Source organism: Plectropomus leopardus, chromosome 14 (assembly GCF_008729295.1).
Source record: "Plectropomus leopardus isolate mb chromosome 14, YSFRI_Pleo_2.0, whole genome shotgun sequence".
Classification (NCBI taxonomy): Eukaryota; Metazoa; Chordata; class Actinopteri; order Perciformes; family Serranidae; genus Plectropomus; species Plectropomus leopardus.
The window spans coordinates 17,697,423-17,717,801 of NC_056476.1; the positions used below are offsets into that span (position 1 = coordinate 17,697,423).

The following is a 20,379-nucleotide window of genomic DNA, read 5'->3' on the forward strand; positions in this document are numbered from 1 at the left end:
TGTATCGCGTAGACATGGTTGTCTAGACTCTATGCAAACAGTGCCAAGTATAAAAGTGGAGCCAGCTGTAAAGACAGAGTAAACTAATCCACCAATATCAAGTATATTTTAGTAAAATGTAAAAATGAAAGAGTAGTGAAAATTCAGCTATAGACAACAAATTGCAGTGCATTTTTTAATTTTATTTATTATCAAAGTAACTGATCCAGCTGACTGATGTAAGAGAGATATAATCAGTCAGTCATTTTCTGTAACCGCTTGTCCTCGTAAGGGTCGCGGGGGGGCTGGAGCCAATCCCAGCTGTCAGAGAGATATAATATAAATGGTAAATGTAAAAAAGAGTGAGAGGAGTGATTAACATGCATTTTCCCCATGGTTTGAATTGTTTTACATTAATTTATTTGTTATTATGACTTTAGAGATGACAGGAAATTAAGGAAGTGAGGCACAGGGACTATGAAATATGTCTAAGACACATTCACAAATAGACAGATAACAGCCTCCATTATTTCTTTTCTTTAAATTTAAATAAATATCAGTCCAGTACAATGTATGCTGGAAAGTCTGCAATGTTTCTAATCAGTTTCATGACTTTTAATTCTGAACAACATGAATAGATAATTTAATAAGGCCTAATGTGGAACTGAAATGTTTTAATTACATTTAGTTAAAGATATAAAATGAGTTGATTCAATAACACTGATTATGAGATTCAACAGTGTAGAGGAGTCTGATGTAAAGTAAATATAGAGTGAAATCTTAAGGTTGTTTTTCCTGCGCTTCACTATAGGCCTTTTTCACAGCAGACGCTTGTCATTAACAAGGAAGGCACAGGTGAAACAAATTTCATTAGCAACAGCTAAATTCCATCAAGTGAGCCAGCATGCACAGCAGTCGTAGTAAGAAAAGCACAGGTGTACTCAGTAACATTAATGACACCTGTATTCCACTTAAAGGAAGCCCCGGTGTCTCACTTGAGTAGCTAGAAAATTTCTGCTGTGGAAAAGATCTCATAATGAAAACAAGTTCACAGAACATTCTTACTTTGAAACAACTCTTTTGTGCCAAAGCAAGTAGCTTTGTTTTTTTGCTTATTTTTTTTTTTATCTCAATCCTCATTTATGCCAAAGTTTATTTAGAACTTTTCAGTTGGAATCAAACTCTAAAGTCACAACAACTGATCATATTAATGGCTACGAATTATGGCATAAAATATCCTATATTTTTAAGAGAGGATGGCCTCACGTGAAGCTCAAAGTGGATTTACTGCATCAATGCCATTTTGACCACACTTGATGCTTTTCAAAGCAGTATAACAACTTTACACACATACATCACCTGGTGGTAATCAGTGACATCATCAATCAGTAAGATAGTGCACCTGAGTTTATCCAAAAAACGATCAAACATTTGAAAGGGGTTGAAAAAATAAACAAACATCAACATCCATCAACATTTTGAAACCAGCAGGTGTAAAATAAAAGCTCCTGTGTTAAAAAATGTCTCAATCTCTCAACTTTGAAAAGGCCATTTTAACAGTAAAGGCTAAAAAAAATGTGCCTGCAGTCATAGCTAAACAGGAAATATGTATTGAACAAGAAAACAGTATAATGAATGTTTTTGCCTAAATAAATGTGTCCTCCAAACTGTGTGCTTGTGTACAGATTAAACAGAGCAGAGTCATCAAGTCAACAGTAACCTGGATAACAGGATAACTTGTGCTTTTCCTGTTTGACAGGTCAAAAAAAAATGCTGTGAAATAAGCCAACACGCTAATGATGTCACTGATTGCAGTTTGCCCCCAGGTGATCGATGCATATTTGTAAGGTTGTATTTGATGCTTTTGTTTAACTTGAAAAAAAATCAACATGTATTTGAAAACATCCGTAACACAATAAAATCATTGGAAATGAGTCATACACACATACGCATGCACACACACAAACATAATAACACACACACAGGCTTTATAGGCCACTATAGCCTGTCTGACTACTTGCCCCTCAGTACATATACATGCTGTATACATATCCTCAAGGACCCACTAACTGCCACTGCACCTCCACTTTACACTTAATCTATATACTCTTATTTATATTTAGACTTTTAAATATCTTTACAAGGCTGTCTTTTGCAGTTTCCCTGCGTATTGCATCACATTTGAACCTTGTTTTGTATGTTTTCAAAAAGCCTGTATCTTGTTTTGACCGAATGTCAGCTTTACTCCCATTGAAGGTTGCATCATTCATGGGGATCAGGAGAAACACAGTTTTGTTCCTCTATGCACTGCATTATATACAGATGGATGACAATAAAATTTATACCTCTCTCCAAAAAACATTCACCCCAGACTGCAACTCTTATTTGTTGCATTTTTGACATCTGTATCTTAGTTGTGTGGGAAAGTGAGAGAAATACACTGAAGTTAAGTAGATAAGATAATTTACACATAAAATATATGTTACATCAGTTAAATAGATAAATGCATTGCATTGCAATGCATTTGAAGATAGGCATGTAAGCTACTTACTCTACATTTTGTTAAAATGAAACTCATCCTTATAACCACCGGCTGATGCCGTTAGAGCTGGTTTGACCAAAACAGGTTAGAAATTAAAATGCTAATTATAGATGATCGAACATTTAACCAAGGACGTAGTTTTTGTTTCAACAATTAGGGGAACACATACAGGCGCTACAGGATATGGAAAGCAGGGACAAACAGGTTCAAGAACACTGCACTAAACAGTGCAAAATTTAAACACTGATATGGATCGTGCAATACCTGCAGAATGTGAATGTCTCTGTGTGTAATGTGTCTCTTTAATTATTTATTTCGTAATAGGTTTTTTTTGTTTAATTATCTATTTCATAGTCTTTTTACCCTTTTGTAATTTTATGACATCCTCTTGCACTGTGCGGATTGCATTTCAATTTCGTTGTACTTGTGCAATGACAATAGAGATATATTCTATTCTATATTCTACATATGAAAATGAGTGTTTGGGGGTCCTCAAGACAGACAATTGTGTGCATGAAACACTTAATTTTCAGCATTCTGGTTAAGTTTAAGGCCAAATTTGTGCTTTGTATGCATGCGTTTAATTTGCAAATATCTACAATTTTGTCAAAAATAATAGAGTCTGCTAATCTCTTGTATTTTTTTATTGTAGAGGGAGTGGGACAGATGCACATGTTCTTGACCAGTGGTTTCCAACTGGTGTGTTTCAGCCCAAAGGTGGGTTGTTGGTCCATTCTGAATGAACCACAAAGGACTTGTGAACATGTTAAATTTGTGCAATAAAATGGAATATGTGGTAATTTATCTGATGTGTAGACCTTGAACTAATGAACTAAACTAATGACGAAGGAGAAACCTGGACCCTATGGCCGGACCAGTTGGGAAACACAGTTCTCAACCCCCCCCACCCCCTCACAGCTCTCTCACTTGTGTCAAAGCAAGAAACTAGCTTTGTTTGTTTACTTAATGTTTCTCTCAATCCTCATTCATGCCATGTTTATTAAGAACTTATCAGTTGGAATCAAACTCTAAAGTTACAAAAACTGATCATATTAATGGCTATAAATTATGACATAAAATATCCTAGATTTTTAAGAGAGGATGGCATTACATAAAGCTGCGTGTATTTACTGCATCAATGCCATTTTGACCACACTTGATCCTTTTCAAAGCAGTATAACAACTTTTCATACACATACATCACCTGGTGGTAATCAATGACATCGTCAATCAGTAAGAGAGCGCACCTGAGACACACTGTGACACACAAAAAAAACAACACAAATTAGGCCCTGTAAAGGAATGCTATTCATTAGATAGCAAAGTGCAGACACTAAATGCATATCTATAATCCATTTGAATGTATGCTGGCAGCAGCAAAACTTGCAGGGAAATAGTTTGTTGAATATGAGTTTGAAATTTCACCTAGATTGTAATTTTAATATAACTTGGGGGTTGTTTCAAGATATTTTCATGTTCTAACAAGATTTTTTCAAGATACTTTCTTATTCTAACAATTATTGTTATAACGTGAAAACATGTTGTTATAACAAGATTCTCATTTTTATTTTTAAAAAATATTTTTGTCAATTCTGGCGTGGCAGCAATACGCTTCCGTACAAAACAGACAAAAAGAAAAGCACAAAATGATTGGCACATGGGACTGACTTTAGGTAGCCTATGACTGCCACAAGGGTGTGCTGTCACCCTTTGCATGCGCAGACATAGTAGACTAGACTATTCAAATGAAAACATTTGATACTGCAAATATTATCCGTGCCCTATATTTCCATCATTATGAAAATAAACGTTTTTATATTTAACGCAGTACTTACAAAGATACCTAAAATGAACGTACTTGTGTCGTATGTGGGTACAGTTTAGATAAACGTCGTATTCTAACGTTACTAATTGTTCTTATGTATTGCGTCAACTAAAAACTAAAAACACTGTGTAAAAATAAATAACGTAACATTGTATTTAATGTCAGTTTGGGTATGTCATTGTTTATGCTGTGAATCGTGGATGCCCTCGGCAGCAGCAGTTGAATGAAGTAGACGGGAGGAAGTGGCGGTTAATGCAGCTCCACACCTTTCCGGTGTAGCAGCACTGCGACCACCTCGACTTAAAGGAGAAAGAAGAGCTGGGTCTACTTATCGAGACAGGAGGGGGAGATAGGAGGTAAACTGCTTATATTTCAATTAAGTGTTTAACTTAGAAAGATGCGAGGTAAACATTTTGTCACTGTCGCGCGTATTTTATAACCAGAAATGAGTAGTTTGCAACCGCTAACTACCGTTATCTACTTAGCGTAATGCTAGCTTGCTAGGCAACAAGCTAGCTAATGTTAGCTTGCTAGCTCTTTTTAGCAGCCATGAGCGGTAGCTTGCTAATTTGTCTGACCCTCCCTCTAAATCTCTCTTCAGGGGGATAAGAAGTGGACTTTCATGAGAGGACACATGTGTTGCTGAGTCACCGAGGGGAGTTTTCTCGAAGACGTCCCTACCAGTGAACCGGTACCCGGCGCGACGCTTGATGGACTAGCCGCAGAAAGCTGCTCCGGTAGCGGTGAAGAGAACAAGGGCGCACCCGATGAGGAGGACCGCTAGACACAAACACCAGGAGGAATTCACAAGCACCGCGGCTTTTTGGGGGCCTTATACACACACTGTGTCTGCCGTCTGCTGTTTTTGACCGTCTGTCTCTGTCACGCAGCTTTATGTTGATTTGGGCAGCGGAATGAACGTCCCGCAACAGCTGCTGCCAAGTTCTTAGCCTCACCGTGCCATGTTGTGTGCAGGCCCTGCAGACAGTGTGATACTCTGAACATAAATGTCCCAGCACTTCACTGGACGCACACACTCAAAAGTCAAACGCCTTTAAGTACTGTTCGTTAGGTTTTGAGATGAGTGTTCATTTTTGACTTTTCCCCCCCCACCCCTTCCTCACCGAGTCATGTTTTCACAAGTAAACTGAAGCTATAGTCAAAGTGAATAACCCATCAGCACGGTATCAGACATTTTTCTCGTTAGGAATAAAGTATTTATGCACAAGAGTTCAAAATGGGGAAAATGCTGTCTAAAATATTTGGCAACAAGGAGATGAGAATATTAATGCTCGGACTCGATGCTGCTGGAAAGACAACTATCCTTTACAAACTGAAACTCGGACAGTCTGTCACCACAATCCCCACAGTCGGCTTCAATGTGGAGACTGTCACCTACAAAAATGTCAAGTTCAACGTCTGGGATGTTGGGGGCCAAGATAAGATTCGCCCCCTGTGGCGACACTACTACACGGGCACCCAGGGGTTAATTTTCGTGGTGGATTGCGCGGACAGGGATCGCATCGACGAGGCAAGGCAGGAACTCCACCGCATCATTAATGACCGGGAGATGAGGGATGCCATCATCTTGATATTCGCCAATAAGCAAGACCTTCCGGACGCCATGAAGCCACATGAAATCCAGGAGAAGCTCGGCTTGACCCGCATCAGAGATAGGAATTGGTATGTTCAGCCCTCCTGTGCGACCACAGGTGATGGACTGTATGAGGGCTTGACATGGCTAACCTCAAATTACAAATCTTAATGATTGAGTGCTGACTGTTTTAGGTCAAAACTATAATAACGTTGCAAGTAACAAATAACTTCTCAAAATGAGTATGGTTAAGAAAAAGTTGATTATCTCCCATTTATTTTTAATACTACGTTTACCCCATGACTAATTTATCTTTAACTGGGTTTGCTGGCTTCAAAGTTTGCTTGTACTCTGTAGCAGGCCTATATCACATTCATTATCTTGGGGCTTGCTTGATGAATATTGAATTGGGCCTAATCTTAAAAGCCACAGAGATCACCGCCTTTGCCTGTTCTTTTCCCTGTTTTGTATGATTTTTCTAATGAAGCTGAAGATTTTGTCTTCATTCTCGGACTAAAACTTTGTTTAAATGTTCTTCAGTCTCTGTTGCATTGAACTTGGATCTTTCATTTTTTCCTTCTAAGGGTGAGATCTTTAATGTCATGTAGCATACTTGAAGGACTTTGACATTTGTTCTAACACCGTGCTGTGATGAAAAGTATTTCTTCTCAATGGTATTGAAGGGAGTGAAAAAAAAGTGAAGTCTCACCATTGCTTACATTTCATTGTCACCAGTCTGTGACATCAGAGAGACAAAATTACTTCAGACATGTTTTGTTACCCCTCCCAATCCCTTTATGTGGGCTATATAGTTTACTGATTGACCTTTTGTGTCACGTCTTGATACCTAATTGTGCTAAATATTCAACAAATAGGCCTCCAGTAACTCTTTAAACATGCTTGTCGGGATGCATTTTTTTTTTAATTTTTTGGGGGGGTAACACGTAGTCAGTTGACTCAATCTTTCCAAAGGAATGTCATTCAGCTCTGAGCTCTCTCAATCTGATACCACAGTTGATTAGTCTCAGTATTGGGACATTATATGATAGCCTATATCTGTAGCATGAGTACGAAAGTACAGTAACCCTACATCAGAGTCCATCTGTCGTGCAGTCAGAGGGAGCTGTTTACTGGGGGAACGTTGAAGACACCCTGTGGTGCAGCTCTTGTTTTGACTGGGGGAACCATGTACAGAACAATGTCATTGTAATGTCTTATTAAAAAAGTGATTTTAAATCTGTTATGTCTGTTTGTTTTTTCACGGATTAAAGGAAGTTAGCGTGATTAGATGATGTGTGATTTGTTTATTTGTGAGTAGCTCAACATATGGATTTAAAAATAACTTCAAAGTCTGCGTCGTTAAAATTCTCTTGGGTTTTAGTGCTGTTGGGCAGATTCTTCATAAAGGGTTTAGGTCCACCCTCAGACCACGTTGCTGGTCTCAGTTCCCTTGCCAGTAAATGGAGAAAATGTACAAAACAGGAAGTCCAACTGCTGGTCTTTTTGGAACAACAAGAGAGCCACATGATAGTTTGCATGAGAGTCAGAGGGGCAGCGGAGATATACAGCTGAATTGTGAATTCTTTTTGAATGTTGCATGTTGGTTGTGAGCCACAGTGGAGCTGATGCTGAGCTGTCAGCTGTAACTTCCTGACTCGCTTTTGGTAGAGACTGGCATCAAAAAGCAAGTCTTGGTTGTTTTTACTCAGTGAAAAAGACGTCTGTTGAAGCTGACTAATGCGGGGTTGGAGTTGAGAAATGAAAAGGGAATGTATGTAGGATAAAATGCAAGCTGTGAGGAGATATCCTTTGCTAATAAAACTATTCAATGCACTTTTCAAAAGGATCCACTTTGCCATGTGCTGTACTCTTTGCACGTGATCATGAGCATAATGGCAAAGGCAGCTTTATTTGTGTAGCACATTTCATACAACAGGGCAATTCAAAGTCCTTTACAGAGCAATAAAATACAACACAAAGAAAGAGACTTAAAATAAAAGAGTGAAAAGATAAGATATTGAAGGTAAAATTAATCACTGAGCTTTAAACAAGTATTTAAATAAAATCACTGAAAATAGCAAAAATGTAGACAAAAAGTGCAAAGATAAAAAGACTACTTAAAATGATTTAAAATCAAGTTTTAGAATAAGTTTGCAGTTATTACCAGGTGGAGTAGGTAGTGTAAAAGAGTAAAGTTTTTTTTAGCTTTGACTTAAAAGAGGTCAGAGTCTGTGTTTGTCATCTGGGAGGTTTTTCTATGTTTGTGCTGCATGGTAACAAAACTGCTTTGCCATGTTTTGTTCTCACTCTTGGGACGGTCAGTAGGCCGGTGCCAGTTTTCAGTGAGGGTCCTAGAAGGTTCACATGCAACAAGCATGTCAGAGATATATTTGAGTGTGATTTATATTAATTATTATATTAAAATAATAATCTGTGTAGTAATATAATCTCTCAAAAGTGAGTGTGATCACTTAGCACCAAATTCTAGGCCCCATGCATAAGCAGTCTCTGTGGGCCCCCAGCCTCTCCTCACTTGATCCATGTCTCTGTCATGCACCTTTTTGAATTTCATTTTTTCAAAGTCAGTTTGCTTTCCTTCCCTTTCCACTCTTTTCTGTCTTTGGAAACTTAAGTTCCCGTTCTTGAGGAATCACGACAGTGCGCTGCAGCACCACAAGTAATCACTCGCATGGCTTTAGCTGCTTTAAAGACAAATCCTAGGGCAGGGGTGGACTAAACCATTTTGCGCCTTTAAGGGGTCGGAGGGGCTACTGAGATCTTCCACTACTTTTTTAAACAAAGTTCAGTCTTTGAACAGATTTATGTAGCCAATTTTAATTGGCTAAATAAATCTTATGGCCCTGGGTAATCAGTCCCAGCACGTTGCCCCTGGTATCTAACATGCGTGAAAGATGAGGCCCACATCCTTTGGTGTCTCTGTTGTTCCCCCTTTTTAAACTCTGCTAAAATATTGACCTCATTTAATTCATATTGCTGTTGAACTGTTATCTTGAGGTAACTTAGTGAAATATTCCTATTTTTATTTTTATTTAATCCATATTTAACCATTTGAGATCAACAATGTCTTTTTCTAGGGAGACCTGGCCAAGACAGCAGCACACAAATAAGTTACAAACAACAATAACCACAATAAAAAACATAAAAGATATACAGTAACATGTAGAAATATTAAAAACACTTATGCACAACAGATTCATTAACCCCTGTACTTATGAGGGCTTTAAATTCAGGCAGAGAGACCAGTTCTGTTAACAGTTGAGTTTGTCAGTTCAACTGTTTATTAGTTACAACACACACCTCTGAGACATTATGAAAAAATGTTTTAGTTTCCATTAAAGCTGATTATCAAGTGTGTTTTCACTCCTGACAAAGACGGGATTAATGGTGACAAATGGTCTGACTGCTGTGTTTAGGGCTGCAGAAGATTAGTAAGTATTGTTCTGCAGATTTTTAAGGATTTTTCCACTCAGCATACTGAAGGACACTGTTTCCAGTGTTTTGCATATCCACAGAAAACTGGCACTATTGAAGCTGCTCAAAAAGCACAGTTAGCATGTTTTTACATTTGCAAGAATGGGATGCACACTTTGTCTCTCAAGTCTTCACATAATTGGCAGCATTCACTGACAGCTGGACACTGTATTCTCAGACATACATGTGTCTGCATCCATAAGCGCTTGGCTGTACAATCATGGTGACGTTCACTGTGGAAAATCTGGTGCTGAGCAAGTTGCTGTAGAGAGGCCTCAGGATGTTTGCATTAGCACCACAGAGGTTTCCGTCAGACAGGTCAGGTGACACAGACAGATATGCTGCCACAGAGGATGTTTCGCACAGCCCACACACCTTTAGCAGTCGTGATTTAAATGCTCCGTTGGAAAAGAAGGGTGTGTATTTGAGATGATCAGCCACAAACACTGCAAGTTGAGAAAGTACCCAAGCTTCTGAGGATGTCTGTAAATACTTGCTTTCAGTAAGGGCTTGGTCCAGTGCTTCTGTTAGATGCTGATGGCAGTTTAATTGGGCTGTAATGGCCACTTTGGTTCCCACCACTTCATTACAACCATATGATCCTCACAGCTTTATTGGTAACACTGGAGCCCCTGGGGCAAGGACAGAGACTGTAAGCAATGCTTTATGACCTCTCCGCTGTAAAGATGAGACCTCCTGGCCCTCCTGTCAACTCCCTCTGTGCTCGGCTGGAATTCCTTGCACTTCCTGAGAGGAAAGGTCACAGAGGGAAGCTCGGTAATAGGTGCTTTATGTAATTGTCTCATTTTTCTTGCTCATGAAGTCTTAGACTGGTCAGGTTTCGCAAAGGTTGGGTTAATCGTGGTCACCACAGCAACGTGTTTATTTCGCCAGTGGTGCCTCCAAAGGGGGGCCAGGGGGCCAGGCCACTCCTGGAGAAAATACTTGGAGGGCGTCTCATCTGAACAAGTGTGAAGATTGTGGAATCTTTTGAACATTGGGACTCAGTCTGCAACAGGGACTGTAAATTATTGTTATTGCCATGTTATGCCATCGTTATTGTTACGAGAGTGCTGCTGATGTGTATGTCATATGTCAACTAGAAGCAGATGCTGTTGCGTTAAACATGCCCGTCACACCCCTTTTGATTCCATGATACCGGCATACTGTCTTAAGTCACACACTGGAGCGGCATCAGGTTGTTTTCGTTTGGTCCTGTGTCAAAATGCAAATGCAGCATGAAATAGGGGTTCTCTAGCACAACCTAGTTTGTTGGGAAAGGGGCTAAAAGACCCTTCAAAGTAAGGCTAGATTTTGGCAAGGGAACAACTGGCATGGTAATTTTCAAGGGGGTCGCTTGATCGCTCATCTAAATATATCTGAATGAAAATGAGTTCTGTGAGTGTCCTGTCCCTTTAATTGACTGGACAATTGTAGTATGAAAGACGGAGAGAAGTGATGAAATGCCACAAAGGGCCAAGGTTGGAATCGAACTCACGGCCACTGCAGCAAGGACATAGTTTTGTATCTGGGGCACCCACTCTACTAGGTGAACCACCAGACACCCTAAATTAGTAATATTAAATGTAAAATAAACAACCAAACAGGCTGAAATCCCTTAACTCTCCATACTGACATCATTTTAAGACAACCTGTATACTCAGCATAGGCAAATTCCTGAAATTCAGTTCTAGCTTTTGGTTTTGGTGTGCCACCCAAAGAGGCCCCATCCTGCCACCCCTATAAAAATCCTGTGGGCGCCACTGCATTTAGCAGCTCACAAAGTAACAGCTCATTTCAGATTCACAGCTCACTAGTGTCATAATTCACAAACTAAAACAGGCAAATGACTAAAACACTTCCACTGGTTTGCTCAAGAATGTGTATGACAGATTTGTCTTAGGCGGCCAGAACGCCTGTTTGTTGGGGTTGTTCCCATGACAACGACCTGATGGGATCTCTGCCAGTGCAGCCTGGTGTTTTTGGTATCACATAGGTGGCTGACTGCGTTGCAAGTTTCCACTCAGTTCCTCAATTCTACTTAGAAAGAGGAAGAGTGGGAGGAAAACCGAGAGAAAACCCCCCACCACTCTCTGCAAGCAAAGTTCGGCAATATTGGAACCCACCTTTTTTACCCTTTGTCGCAATGACAGCTTGCCTTTCATTAGTCAACTCGACAAAGATTTAAAGCAGCTCAGGAATAACTGTGGTGAGTGGTATTACAGCTGCACGCCTGACGTGCCTAGCCTGAATTATGTTGGTGGTTTTTAAGGGGTGTGGTTTGTCTTCCTCGCTTGTCTTCACTTCCTCTTAACCCTAGCTGCAGGGTTACATTTGCACAGGTAGCACAAATGTAATACCCTCTTCTGACTGTGGGTTGTGAATATAGTTATCTCTGGCTTAATGTTGGCCTTCATTTCAACAGCCACACCCAGCTGGATAATCACTGCAGGATTTGTGATGCCTGCAGACATGGATATTCTTGTGCACACTGGTGAACACCGTTATTAAAGCGGTCTATTTATCTGCAAAATGGTAGGAGGGAACACCTACTCTAAGCCACAGCTCCCACAGCTATGTTCAGTGGCTGCTTATCTTCAAGGACAGTAAAAGCAACCTCGCTGGTTGTGAAACTTCCGCGTCCTCGTCCTCTGGTTAAATTCTCTGCACCCTCAGTAGCCTCTTCGAATGAGCTGTCGAATATTGAACTCACGCAGAGCAAACTCACTAAACAAGTCCGGAAGTGGCTGAAGGTGTTTCAGGTTTCCTGCTGAAGTTAACGCTTTTGAACGCCACGCTACACGCAAACCCTGTTTGCCTCTACATAGATGCACTCTATTCTGTTCATACTGTAGGTGGAATTGTTTTGATTGCAGGTGTTTTGGTGCAGGTTTTACCCATAAACAATCTAAAAAAAGTTTTGGTTTTTAAAAAGGGCTATGCTGTGGTATAGGCCAGCTAAATAAGGTTGAAAATGAGTCTGTAAAGTCCAAGGTGCACTCTGGGCATTGGTCCAAAATACATTCCATTCATATCTGAAACTAAAGGTTACTTGCTGTGGTGAAATTACAAATTCACAGAGCCAGAAAATTACTATGAAGTGTTGGAGGTCCACATGACATAACCAATTTGTTTTTTTAATGGATAGAAAAAGTGCTCATACAAGCATTAACAACATAATTTGAGCCACAAAACCGTACGGTTTTGTTGATACAGTCTCACTGGTCTATAATCATGTAGTTTTTTCCACTTAGAAAAACCATCCAATCTAAGTCCCATTACATTTTTGAAGCCTCAGGGCTTCTATTTATATTCAATTATGTGAAAACCTAAAATTTGTCCACATGGTTCCTCTTGGGAATTGCAGGATGTTTGACACAGCTGTGTAAGAGTGTGAACCAGTTTGTCCCTGGACTCTGTGTTTTTCCAGCTGTAACACACAGAGAGTGAAGGGGATCATAGCTGAGTGTTAACCATCCTGTCTTCAGATGTAAGCAATGCTACAGCACAGAGAGGGGAGGGGGTAGGGATTATAGATGGTGCTGCAGCTTGAGGTCTCCTGCATCCCGTGGCTACAAGGAACAGAAATCTGAGTGCATCTGTTTCTGAGGCAAAATCCAATCAAATTAATGTTTTTTGAGATCTTATTCATACAGAACACTGACATTTGCCCTGTGGCATCTATCATTTGGCTTCTAATCTCCTTAACACTCACAAAAGCAGTGATTTTAAAGGTCCTGTATTAGGCTCATTTTAAAGTTCATACTTGTGTTTTTTGACAAGATCGTGTTTACATGCTCTGATGTCACAAAAAAATTTTTCTCATACTGTCTGCCTGAATATACCTGTCACTTATACCTGCTTTATAGTAAAAAATGGGGCCTTTAACACCAAAGTGTACAGTGACATAGACCTGAGTCAGCCACATGTATTCCCTCACAGCCTCCACACAATGACTGACAGAATGATGAACATCCACACAAAGCAACCTCTAAAGCCTCCCTCAGCAGCTGCCACCACACTGTCACACTCCATGACTGACTACATCTGTATATCTGACACCATCGCTCTAATTACAGAGGAGACAGTGTTCAGAGTGACACTGCGTCTGGATTACACAGTTCGGACTAGAGAGGAAATCTCTGATCTGAGTCAAGTCAGGCTGCTGCTGCTGCTGCTGCTCACACACACACACAGTCCAGATTCAGACTACTGAGAGGTAATGACTCAGGGAAACGCTACACACACACATGCTGCACCCTCCCCTCTGCAACTCTCCCCTCGGTGCTGGGCCGCCACACATCCCAATGATGACAAATACATCATTACACTTGAATGCCGTCACAGGCCGTCAAGGAACCTGTAGTATTTCAAAGGATTGATACACTATTACATTTTTACTGATGCCGCTGAACCTAGATCACAAAAAACTTTATCGTCACAGTTTTAAATCTGACACCGCCTTCAGCAGGAGTTATAAACCTTTGTGTCAAACTCTTTTATTTTCAATATAGACAATCATTGGCGTGTATATTGCTTTTGCCGACAGGAGTGGAAGAAGAAAGGGGCACAATATTCCCACAGTTCTGGATTTGTGTCCCCTCTCAACTGCAGCACAGCTGTCTTAACAGCACCCCCGCCCTCCTCTTGTTCCCCTGCAGGGGGGTGAGGGGGGTGGGGGTTGAGTCAGCATTGTGTTTCTATAAGCTAGTTGTCCCACCGGGCTTTGCTTCACTGGCACCACACCACCTCTCCCTTTTAAATCCACCGAACATGAGCCCCACAGATTATCAGCGTTGTTACATCTCATTATCAGAGCTGCAAAAATCACATGCTCTAATTTGGCATGGAGCTCTGGCCTGCTGTAAAGTTCATCAGGCTCAGATTGTCCTGTGAAAGAGCAAAAAGGTGATCTCATCTAAGTGTGAGTGGGAACAGGGAGAGTTTGCTGGATCAGAGGAGCCACACACTCATGCAGCCTTCTTCTATTTTTAATCAGCCCAGTTTGGTGTCTATTCTTGAGCCACTCCCTAATAGTTAGCGAGAAAATGAGTCTTCCTTTCTGGAACAGTGTCTCTTGGCTCCAGGCAGCGTGATGATGGTGACACAAAGGATCTTCTGTGTCACTTGGCTGTGATGCAGCAGAGCACTGCACACCATACACAGGCTGCACGGAGTCAGACTCTCCTCCACCCATCTGGTTTGGAGGGGCACTGCACTGCTCCCTCATGTTTTGGAAGAACCGGGGGGGGGGGGATTTGCATGCATTGCAGAGCCCATGCAGATGTTTTTCACTATGTTTTGTGCAAAGAAAGTGCACACTGCCCTGGGGTTGTATTGCGCATGAATCTCAAGGATAACAGTAACAAGCAAAAAGACAAAACAGCCATAATGTTTTTTGTCATAATGCCATATTTAAGAAACTGTGCACTATGTGGCCTTCTCAGCTATTTGTGTTGTTCCCACTGCAGGTTTCATACACAGGTAAGAGTTATTTCTACTAATAGCACCATCTGTTGGCAGTAAATGCCCCCATTCTGTCTTGGTGCATGCAGCACGTACGCCACATGTTCAGTAATAAATTTTTACGGTCACCGGAATCAACTGTAATGTGTATATGATAACAGATTAGAGACAGCACCGCTTCACTGTGGCTGTCCTCATTTACTCTCAGCCTCCCTGTATTCCCCTGTAGTGCTAGCCTAATTAGCCAACCACAAGAAGACTATCACTACATTATTTTAATTATTTTTTGGTTAACATTTGAGAAGGAGAGAACACCATAGAGACTGGAAAATAGATTTAAGTGACTGCACTCATCGACTATGGGTGTGAAGGAGGATGAAATGTTAAAAAAGAATAGTGGAGCTCCCCAATAACCCCTCAGGGTCCTGTCCCCGCCACACTGAGGGACATGGACTTAATACCAGCTGTGAGTCAAATTAATTAGCTGAACATATCCTGGTCAAAGCCATAGGAGACCTCAATAGTAGGCTGACTCAGATTGTAGCAGTCCAGCTGGCCCAGGCAGAAGTGTGAGGGCAGAGAAGGGCCACGGGGAGTGATTATCTTAAATGATCCGTTGTAGTAATTTTTGTAACTCACGAAAAAAAGGCCAGTAATCTCACCCCATCCCTCTTGTGCGAATTGTCATGGACCAACGGGGACTCTGGGGGCAGATTGTTAAACTATGATTCAACATGACCACACCTCTTTCTTTCTCTATACACACATTTCAAATGTTTCACAATCACTTTTGGGATATTGGTTAATGTAATGTTGTAACAAAGGAATCTATTAGTTTGGACAGGAAGGGTTGCTTTCATGGGCAGTTTATGAGACAACAGGCCCGGGGCACAGACATGCAGGAGGCCCAAACGCGTCTCCTACATAGGAGAAGCGAGACACACAGACTCTGTGGTGGTTTCCCCTTTTGTTGTTGTGCATGTTTTTGTAGTCATTTGCATCACGTTAAGATCCTGTGTCTCTTAATAGTAATTTTGTGTTTCTGTTGTTGTTTTGCCTCTTTACAATTTCTTTGCTTCTCTTTGTGGTAAAATCTTCTCTTGGTCAGTGTGTGTAAATCTGAGTGACATTTTTAGGTCTGTAACTAATGATTATTGTCATTGTCTATTAATCTGTCAATTATTTTTCAATTTCATTTTTTCATTTTTCAATAAATTACAAAACAAATGCTGAAAATGTTGACCGGTTTCCCAAGTCCTCAAATGTCTTGTTTTGTCCACAACCCAAGACATTCAGTTGAGCGTTATAGAGGAGTAAATAAACCAGAATATATTCACACTTAATAAGCTGTAACAACAGAAATTTGAGTGGGGGGGGGGGGGGGGGCACTGGGCCTGGTCAGTATCCATAGTTGTATTTATGCACAAATGTGTGTTTTCCGATGCACAAAAAGTTGATAATGTTGTATATAAAGACCATTTGGTGTTTATCAACTCTACACAAAAAGCTAAAACATCAGCATAATGTTGGATCATGAAGAGTTACTTGTTTCTGTTTAAATTTAAAAAGTCTCATTATTAAATTCAGGGATTTTTGTGGGTCTGGTAAAGCTGTTTCTGCTGTTTCTTCTGCTGATTTCTGGCAAGCAGGTTAGCTTTGAACATCCATACATGGAGATATAAGGATAAGCACGAGGAGCATCTTATTAATCAAAGCTGGCTCCAATTGCACTCAGCTATTAAGCAGTTTCAGTATTTAATAGGACCTTCAGTGTTAACCCCACCCCATCAACTTCAGCATTAACATTTTATTTGGTCTGAGCGTCAGAGGCCACCCTGCTCATTACACTACAGCCTCACTGTGTAAACAGAGAGCAGCATGAAAGGCTGTGAGGGGCCCCTGCATGCCTGTGGGAGTATGGGGCGTACTTCATGGTTTATGCTTGAAAAAGAGCCATAATCTTCCAGCTAATCTGGGGCTTGGGGTGGAATTCCCCTCGCATGGAGGACAAAAGCTTCCAGGAGAGCGGGAATGCACTATGATGGCCTCAGTTTAAGAAAAAAAAGCTATGTAGGCTAAACATATGGATTGAGGAATTTTCGTCATGAATTATTTCCTCACTTCTCTCTATGTTGTGAGTTCTAATAAAGTAGAAACAACATTGTTTTAAGACCTTGGAATAATATTTAGATCTAAAAATCATCTTGGCTCTTAATATGGATAATCTAGTTACAGTTTTATTACACAGACTAAACATTTACACAGTTAAAATACTTTTGGGGGGCTTTAGGCAACTACTGCCCCCTAGTGCTCCAAATGGGCAACAACTGAATTTACATGCAACGTTCAAAATGAGAAGTGAACGATGAAAACCACTCTGGCAGCAATTAATGGCTATTAGTGGCTTCTCATTTCTGGGGGAGGGTTAACAATTTCAATCTCACATGTGACAGTGTGTGCTATCATAAACACAGCACACAGCAATGTGTGTTTAATTATGCACAGAGAGAAAAGTGCAGTGCTCAAGAGCAAAATACACCATGTCTCATGTTTGTAGTTTCCTGTAATTTACTGAGCAGTAAACTCTGGATTTTCAGTGTTTTGCATTTTTAAAAAAACGATCAAACGTGCAGAACAAAAGCTCAAACATCCATATGAACATCACAAATAATGGTACAGTCCTCTACTGGTCTATTCATGACCCCCTTCAGCTTAAACAACTCATTAAAAAAAAAGAAAGATAAGCAGAGCCTGTCATGTCTGTGCATGCAGGTGTCTGCCATCTACCTTTGCAAGCCTAAAATTACACAGACCAGTGACACTGCTCATGCGATCTTAAATTGGTTTATACTGTATTATAAATATCACAATGGTTTCACATTTAAAGTCGTGTTTTGTTTACTCTGGTCACTGTAACAGAACAGTGTTTAGTGATACATTTACTTAAAAAATATATTTTTAAAAAGAGTGTGTCAATAAAGATACACTGAATATTATACACATGCCAGTAGGCTTTAAATCTGATTTCCATGTTGCAATAGGGTGGAACAGTGAATGCAGTGTGCACAAACTCAGACTTTCCTCCGAATGTGTAGGATGTGGATGTCCGGACTACTAAACTCTGGGTCTTGCTTGTCTGAAGGGATCTCCTCACAGTTGAAGTTTTGTTGCAGCAACTAAAACATAACATAAAACACCACAGTGACTCCCTGAGAAGTGATGCTTCTTGATTTTTATTTATCTATTTATTAGTATAAAAAACTGGTACACACAGTTAGCCTCTCACCTCAAAAAAACGCCTTTCCACTTTTGGGTTGACGCCCTCTGTGCGCTGCTCATAGCAGCAAATAATGCAGGTCTCTGGTCCAGAGAGCAGCTTTAAGCTCTCCACCAGTGGAACGATAGACTGCGGGGAAATAAATAAGAGGTCTGTAACACTTTGAAATCTGAGGGTCATAACACAACAAATTTCCCAAAAACACAACAACATTTCTCAAAACACTACAAGATGACATTATTGTTGTGTTTTGACTCCCAGGGCGTCTGTGGAAAACTCTTACGGTAGATTACCTGCTCATAATAGATGCAATCGGCCATCAGGACATACTGTGGGGGAGGCTGGAAGTCAGACACATCTTCACCCCTTTAAAGAGACACCACACAGTCATCATTAGGACATGTCTTATAGTATGTTGAACATGCAGCTTGCATAATATGACTGAAATCCAGTAGACAAAATATAAGTACAAACCATTTCAGTACCTTGGCAGTAACTGATCCAGTGGTGATAAGTGCCTGGTTTTCCTGAATGTTCACCCTCAGGAGGGTCTGCAAATCCTCCAAGTCTGTCACAGTGACTCGAGCTCTGTGAGACAGATAGATGCTTTATTGATCATTACGGAAATGACTTTACACAGCATCCATATTCACAATTAAACACAAACAAAACAGGAAACATCTAAACATAAAGCATACATACATCTACATGCAATAAAAACTATGCGTAATGGATAAAGACTAATACATTTTTGATGTATCCTGTTCTGGTATTTTGAATCTCAATGGGATTATTCCTAGGTTAAATAAACTTCTTAAAAGGTGTGTAATTTTATCCGTCACTTCAAAACAGGTTAGATGTGCAGTGCACAGAACTCCTCTGAGCAATGTGGCTTCTCTACCATTATAAAAATGTTTAAATATATAAAGTATACACAATAGCATCCCTAAGAGTTTAAAATATAGATATTTTTTCATGAATAAAATGATATCAAGGTTGTTGTCAACACCACAATCAGGAGAGTACAAGCACCTTAAACTGTAAAAACTATGGTGATACAACCACATGTGTATTAACACGTAAACAACAGTGTAAGCAGTGATCTCACCCCAGTGTTGCTGCCATCAGACCCACAGCTCCTGTCCCAGCTCCCAACTCCACAACTCTGCTGCCAGCCCACACGTTCACCCCTGAGGACGGATCATAAAACTGTTTGGTCTCTAAATATTTAGCCAGGACGATGGCTGCGTCCCAAACGACACAGCCAACGTCTCCTAAGTAGCACTGCTTCACTCTTAACGCGCAGCCGTCATTTTTCTCTATTTCTCTCACAAAATAGTCATTCTCCGCTGCGTCGGCCGCCATGTTGGCCGCGGCAGGGACAAAAAGAGAACTTCCGGTGAAATTTTTTCCAAAATAAAAGCGTATCCTTTACAAAGCAGGGCTCGTGCGCTGGATGAACAGATATTACACATTAGGTAGAAGACTTCATTTTTGCACAGGAACAAATTATAAGCGAAATGCAGTTTTAATTATGTAATATTACAACTTTTTTCTGATAATATGAACTGGCTCATATAGATATTCTGCAAAACTTAATGTACACAGTGTCCATTCTCAAATTGTATACATCAGGGACGAAATCGATAATTATTCAAAGTCTGTACTTCTTTTTTTGACGACGCATAGATCACGGCTGATTTCAAACCCCAAACACCAGCATAAAAGGCTTATACAATAACCATTCATCCATCTTATCTGATGGAGCAAAATCTTTCTTTGTTGCTTTTCAGTATCATGTGTCCTGCTCTCTTTATCTGTGACTTTTTTTTACTTAACTGAGTCTTCATCTTCAAGAACACCAGAGCAGCTTTCACCCTGCAAGAAACATTGTTTCTCTGCAGGTTGATGAACTGTCTGCAGCTTCGGTCTGGTCTTCTTTCTCTCTCTGCTTCTTTGACTTAAAACTAAAGTGTTTTTAATTTAAAAGAAAAAAAAAACTTTAAAAAACGTATAAAAGAATATCACGGGTAACTGCACTTTAATCTGTCCCTTAAATGACCTGAAGTTTTAATTAAAGATGCAGATTTGAGGTTCATTAGTAGGTGACAATATCACACAGGAGTGTGTGATCAACTAAAAATTTCAAACTTTGCACTTACAAACTTTATTATTATTATTATTATTATTATTATTATTCCATT

General features: G+C 40.2%; 2 protein-coding genes across 2 annotated transcripts; one reads left to right on the forward strand and one right to left on the reverse strand.

Annotated features, from left to right (window-relative positions):
- The first annotated feature begins 4,597 nt into the window (after positions 1-4,597).
- On the forward strand, positions 4,598-7,176 carry arf6b (ADP-ribosylation factor 6b). Its single transcript, XM_042500873.1, has 2 exons — positions 4,598-4,702; positions 4,948-7,176. The coding sequence occupies exon 2, from the start codon at positions 5,584-5,586 to the stop codon at positions 6,109-6,111; it is 528 nt and encodes a 175-aa protein (XP_042356807.1). The 5' UTR covers positions 4,598-4,702; positions 4,948-5,583; the 3' UTR covers positions 6,112-7,176.
- A 9,937-nt stretch (positions 7,177-17,113) lies between these two features.
- vcpkmt (valosin containing protein lysine (K) methyltransferase) lies at positions 17,114-19,546 on the reverse strand. The gene is made up of 5 exons (XM_042501075.1): positions 19,284-19,546; positions 18,650-18,763; positions 18,469-18,541; positions 18,185-18,304; positions 17,114-18,074 (listed from the first exon to the last, which is right to left on the reverse strand). Exons 1-5 carry the CDS (start codon positions 19,538-19,540, stop codon positions 17,970-17,972), a joined length of 669 nt encoding a protein of 222 aa, XP_042357009.1. The 5' UTR covers positions 19,541-19,546; the 3' UTR covers positions 17,114-17,969.
- Positions 19,547-20,379: the final 833 nt, after the last annotated feature.

Excerpts from the sequence above, each read along its gene's own strand:
- arf6b (XM_042500873.1), top strand. The coding sequence starts at position 5,584 with ATGGGGAAAATGCTGTCTAAAATATTTGGCAACAAGGAGATGAGAATA.
- vcpkmt (XM_042501075.1), bottom strand. The coding sequence starts at position 19,540 with ATGGCGGCCGACGCAGCGGAGAATGACTATTTTGTGAGAGAAATAGAG. Across the intron at positions 18,764-19,283 it reads CTGATGGCAGCAACACTGGG|AGCTCGAGTCACTGTGACAG; the intron begins GTGAGATCACTG and ends TCTGTCTCACAG. Across the intron at positions 18,305-18,468 it reads ATTGCATCTATTATGAGCAG|TCTATCGTTCCACTGGTGGA; the intron begins GTAATCTACCGT and ends ATTTCCCCGCAG.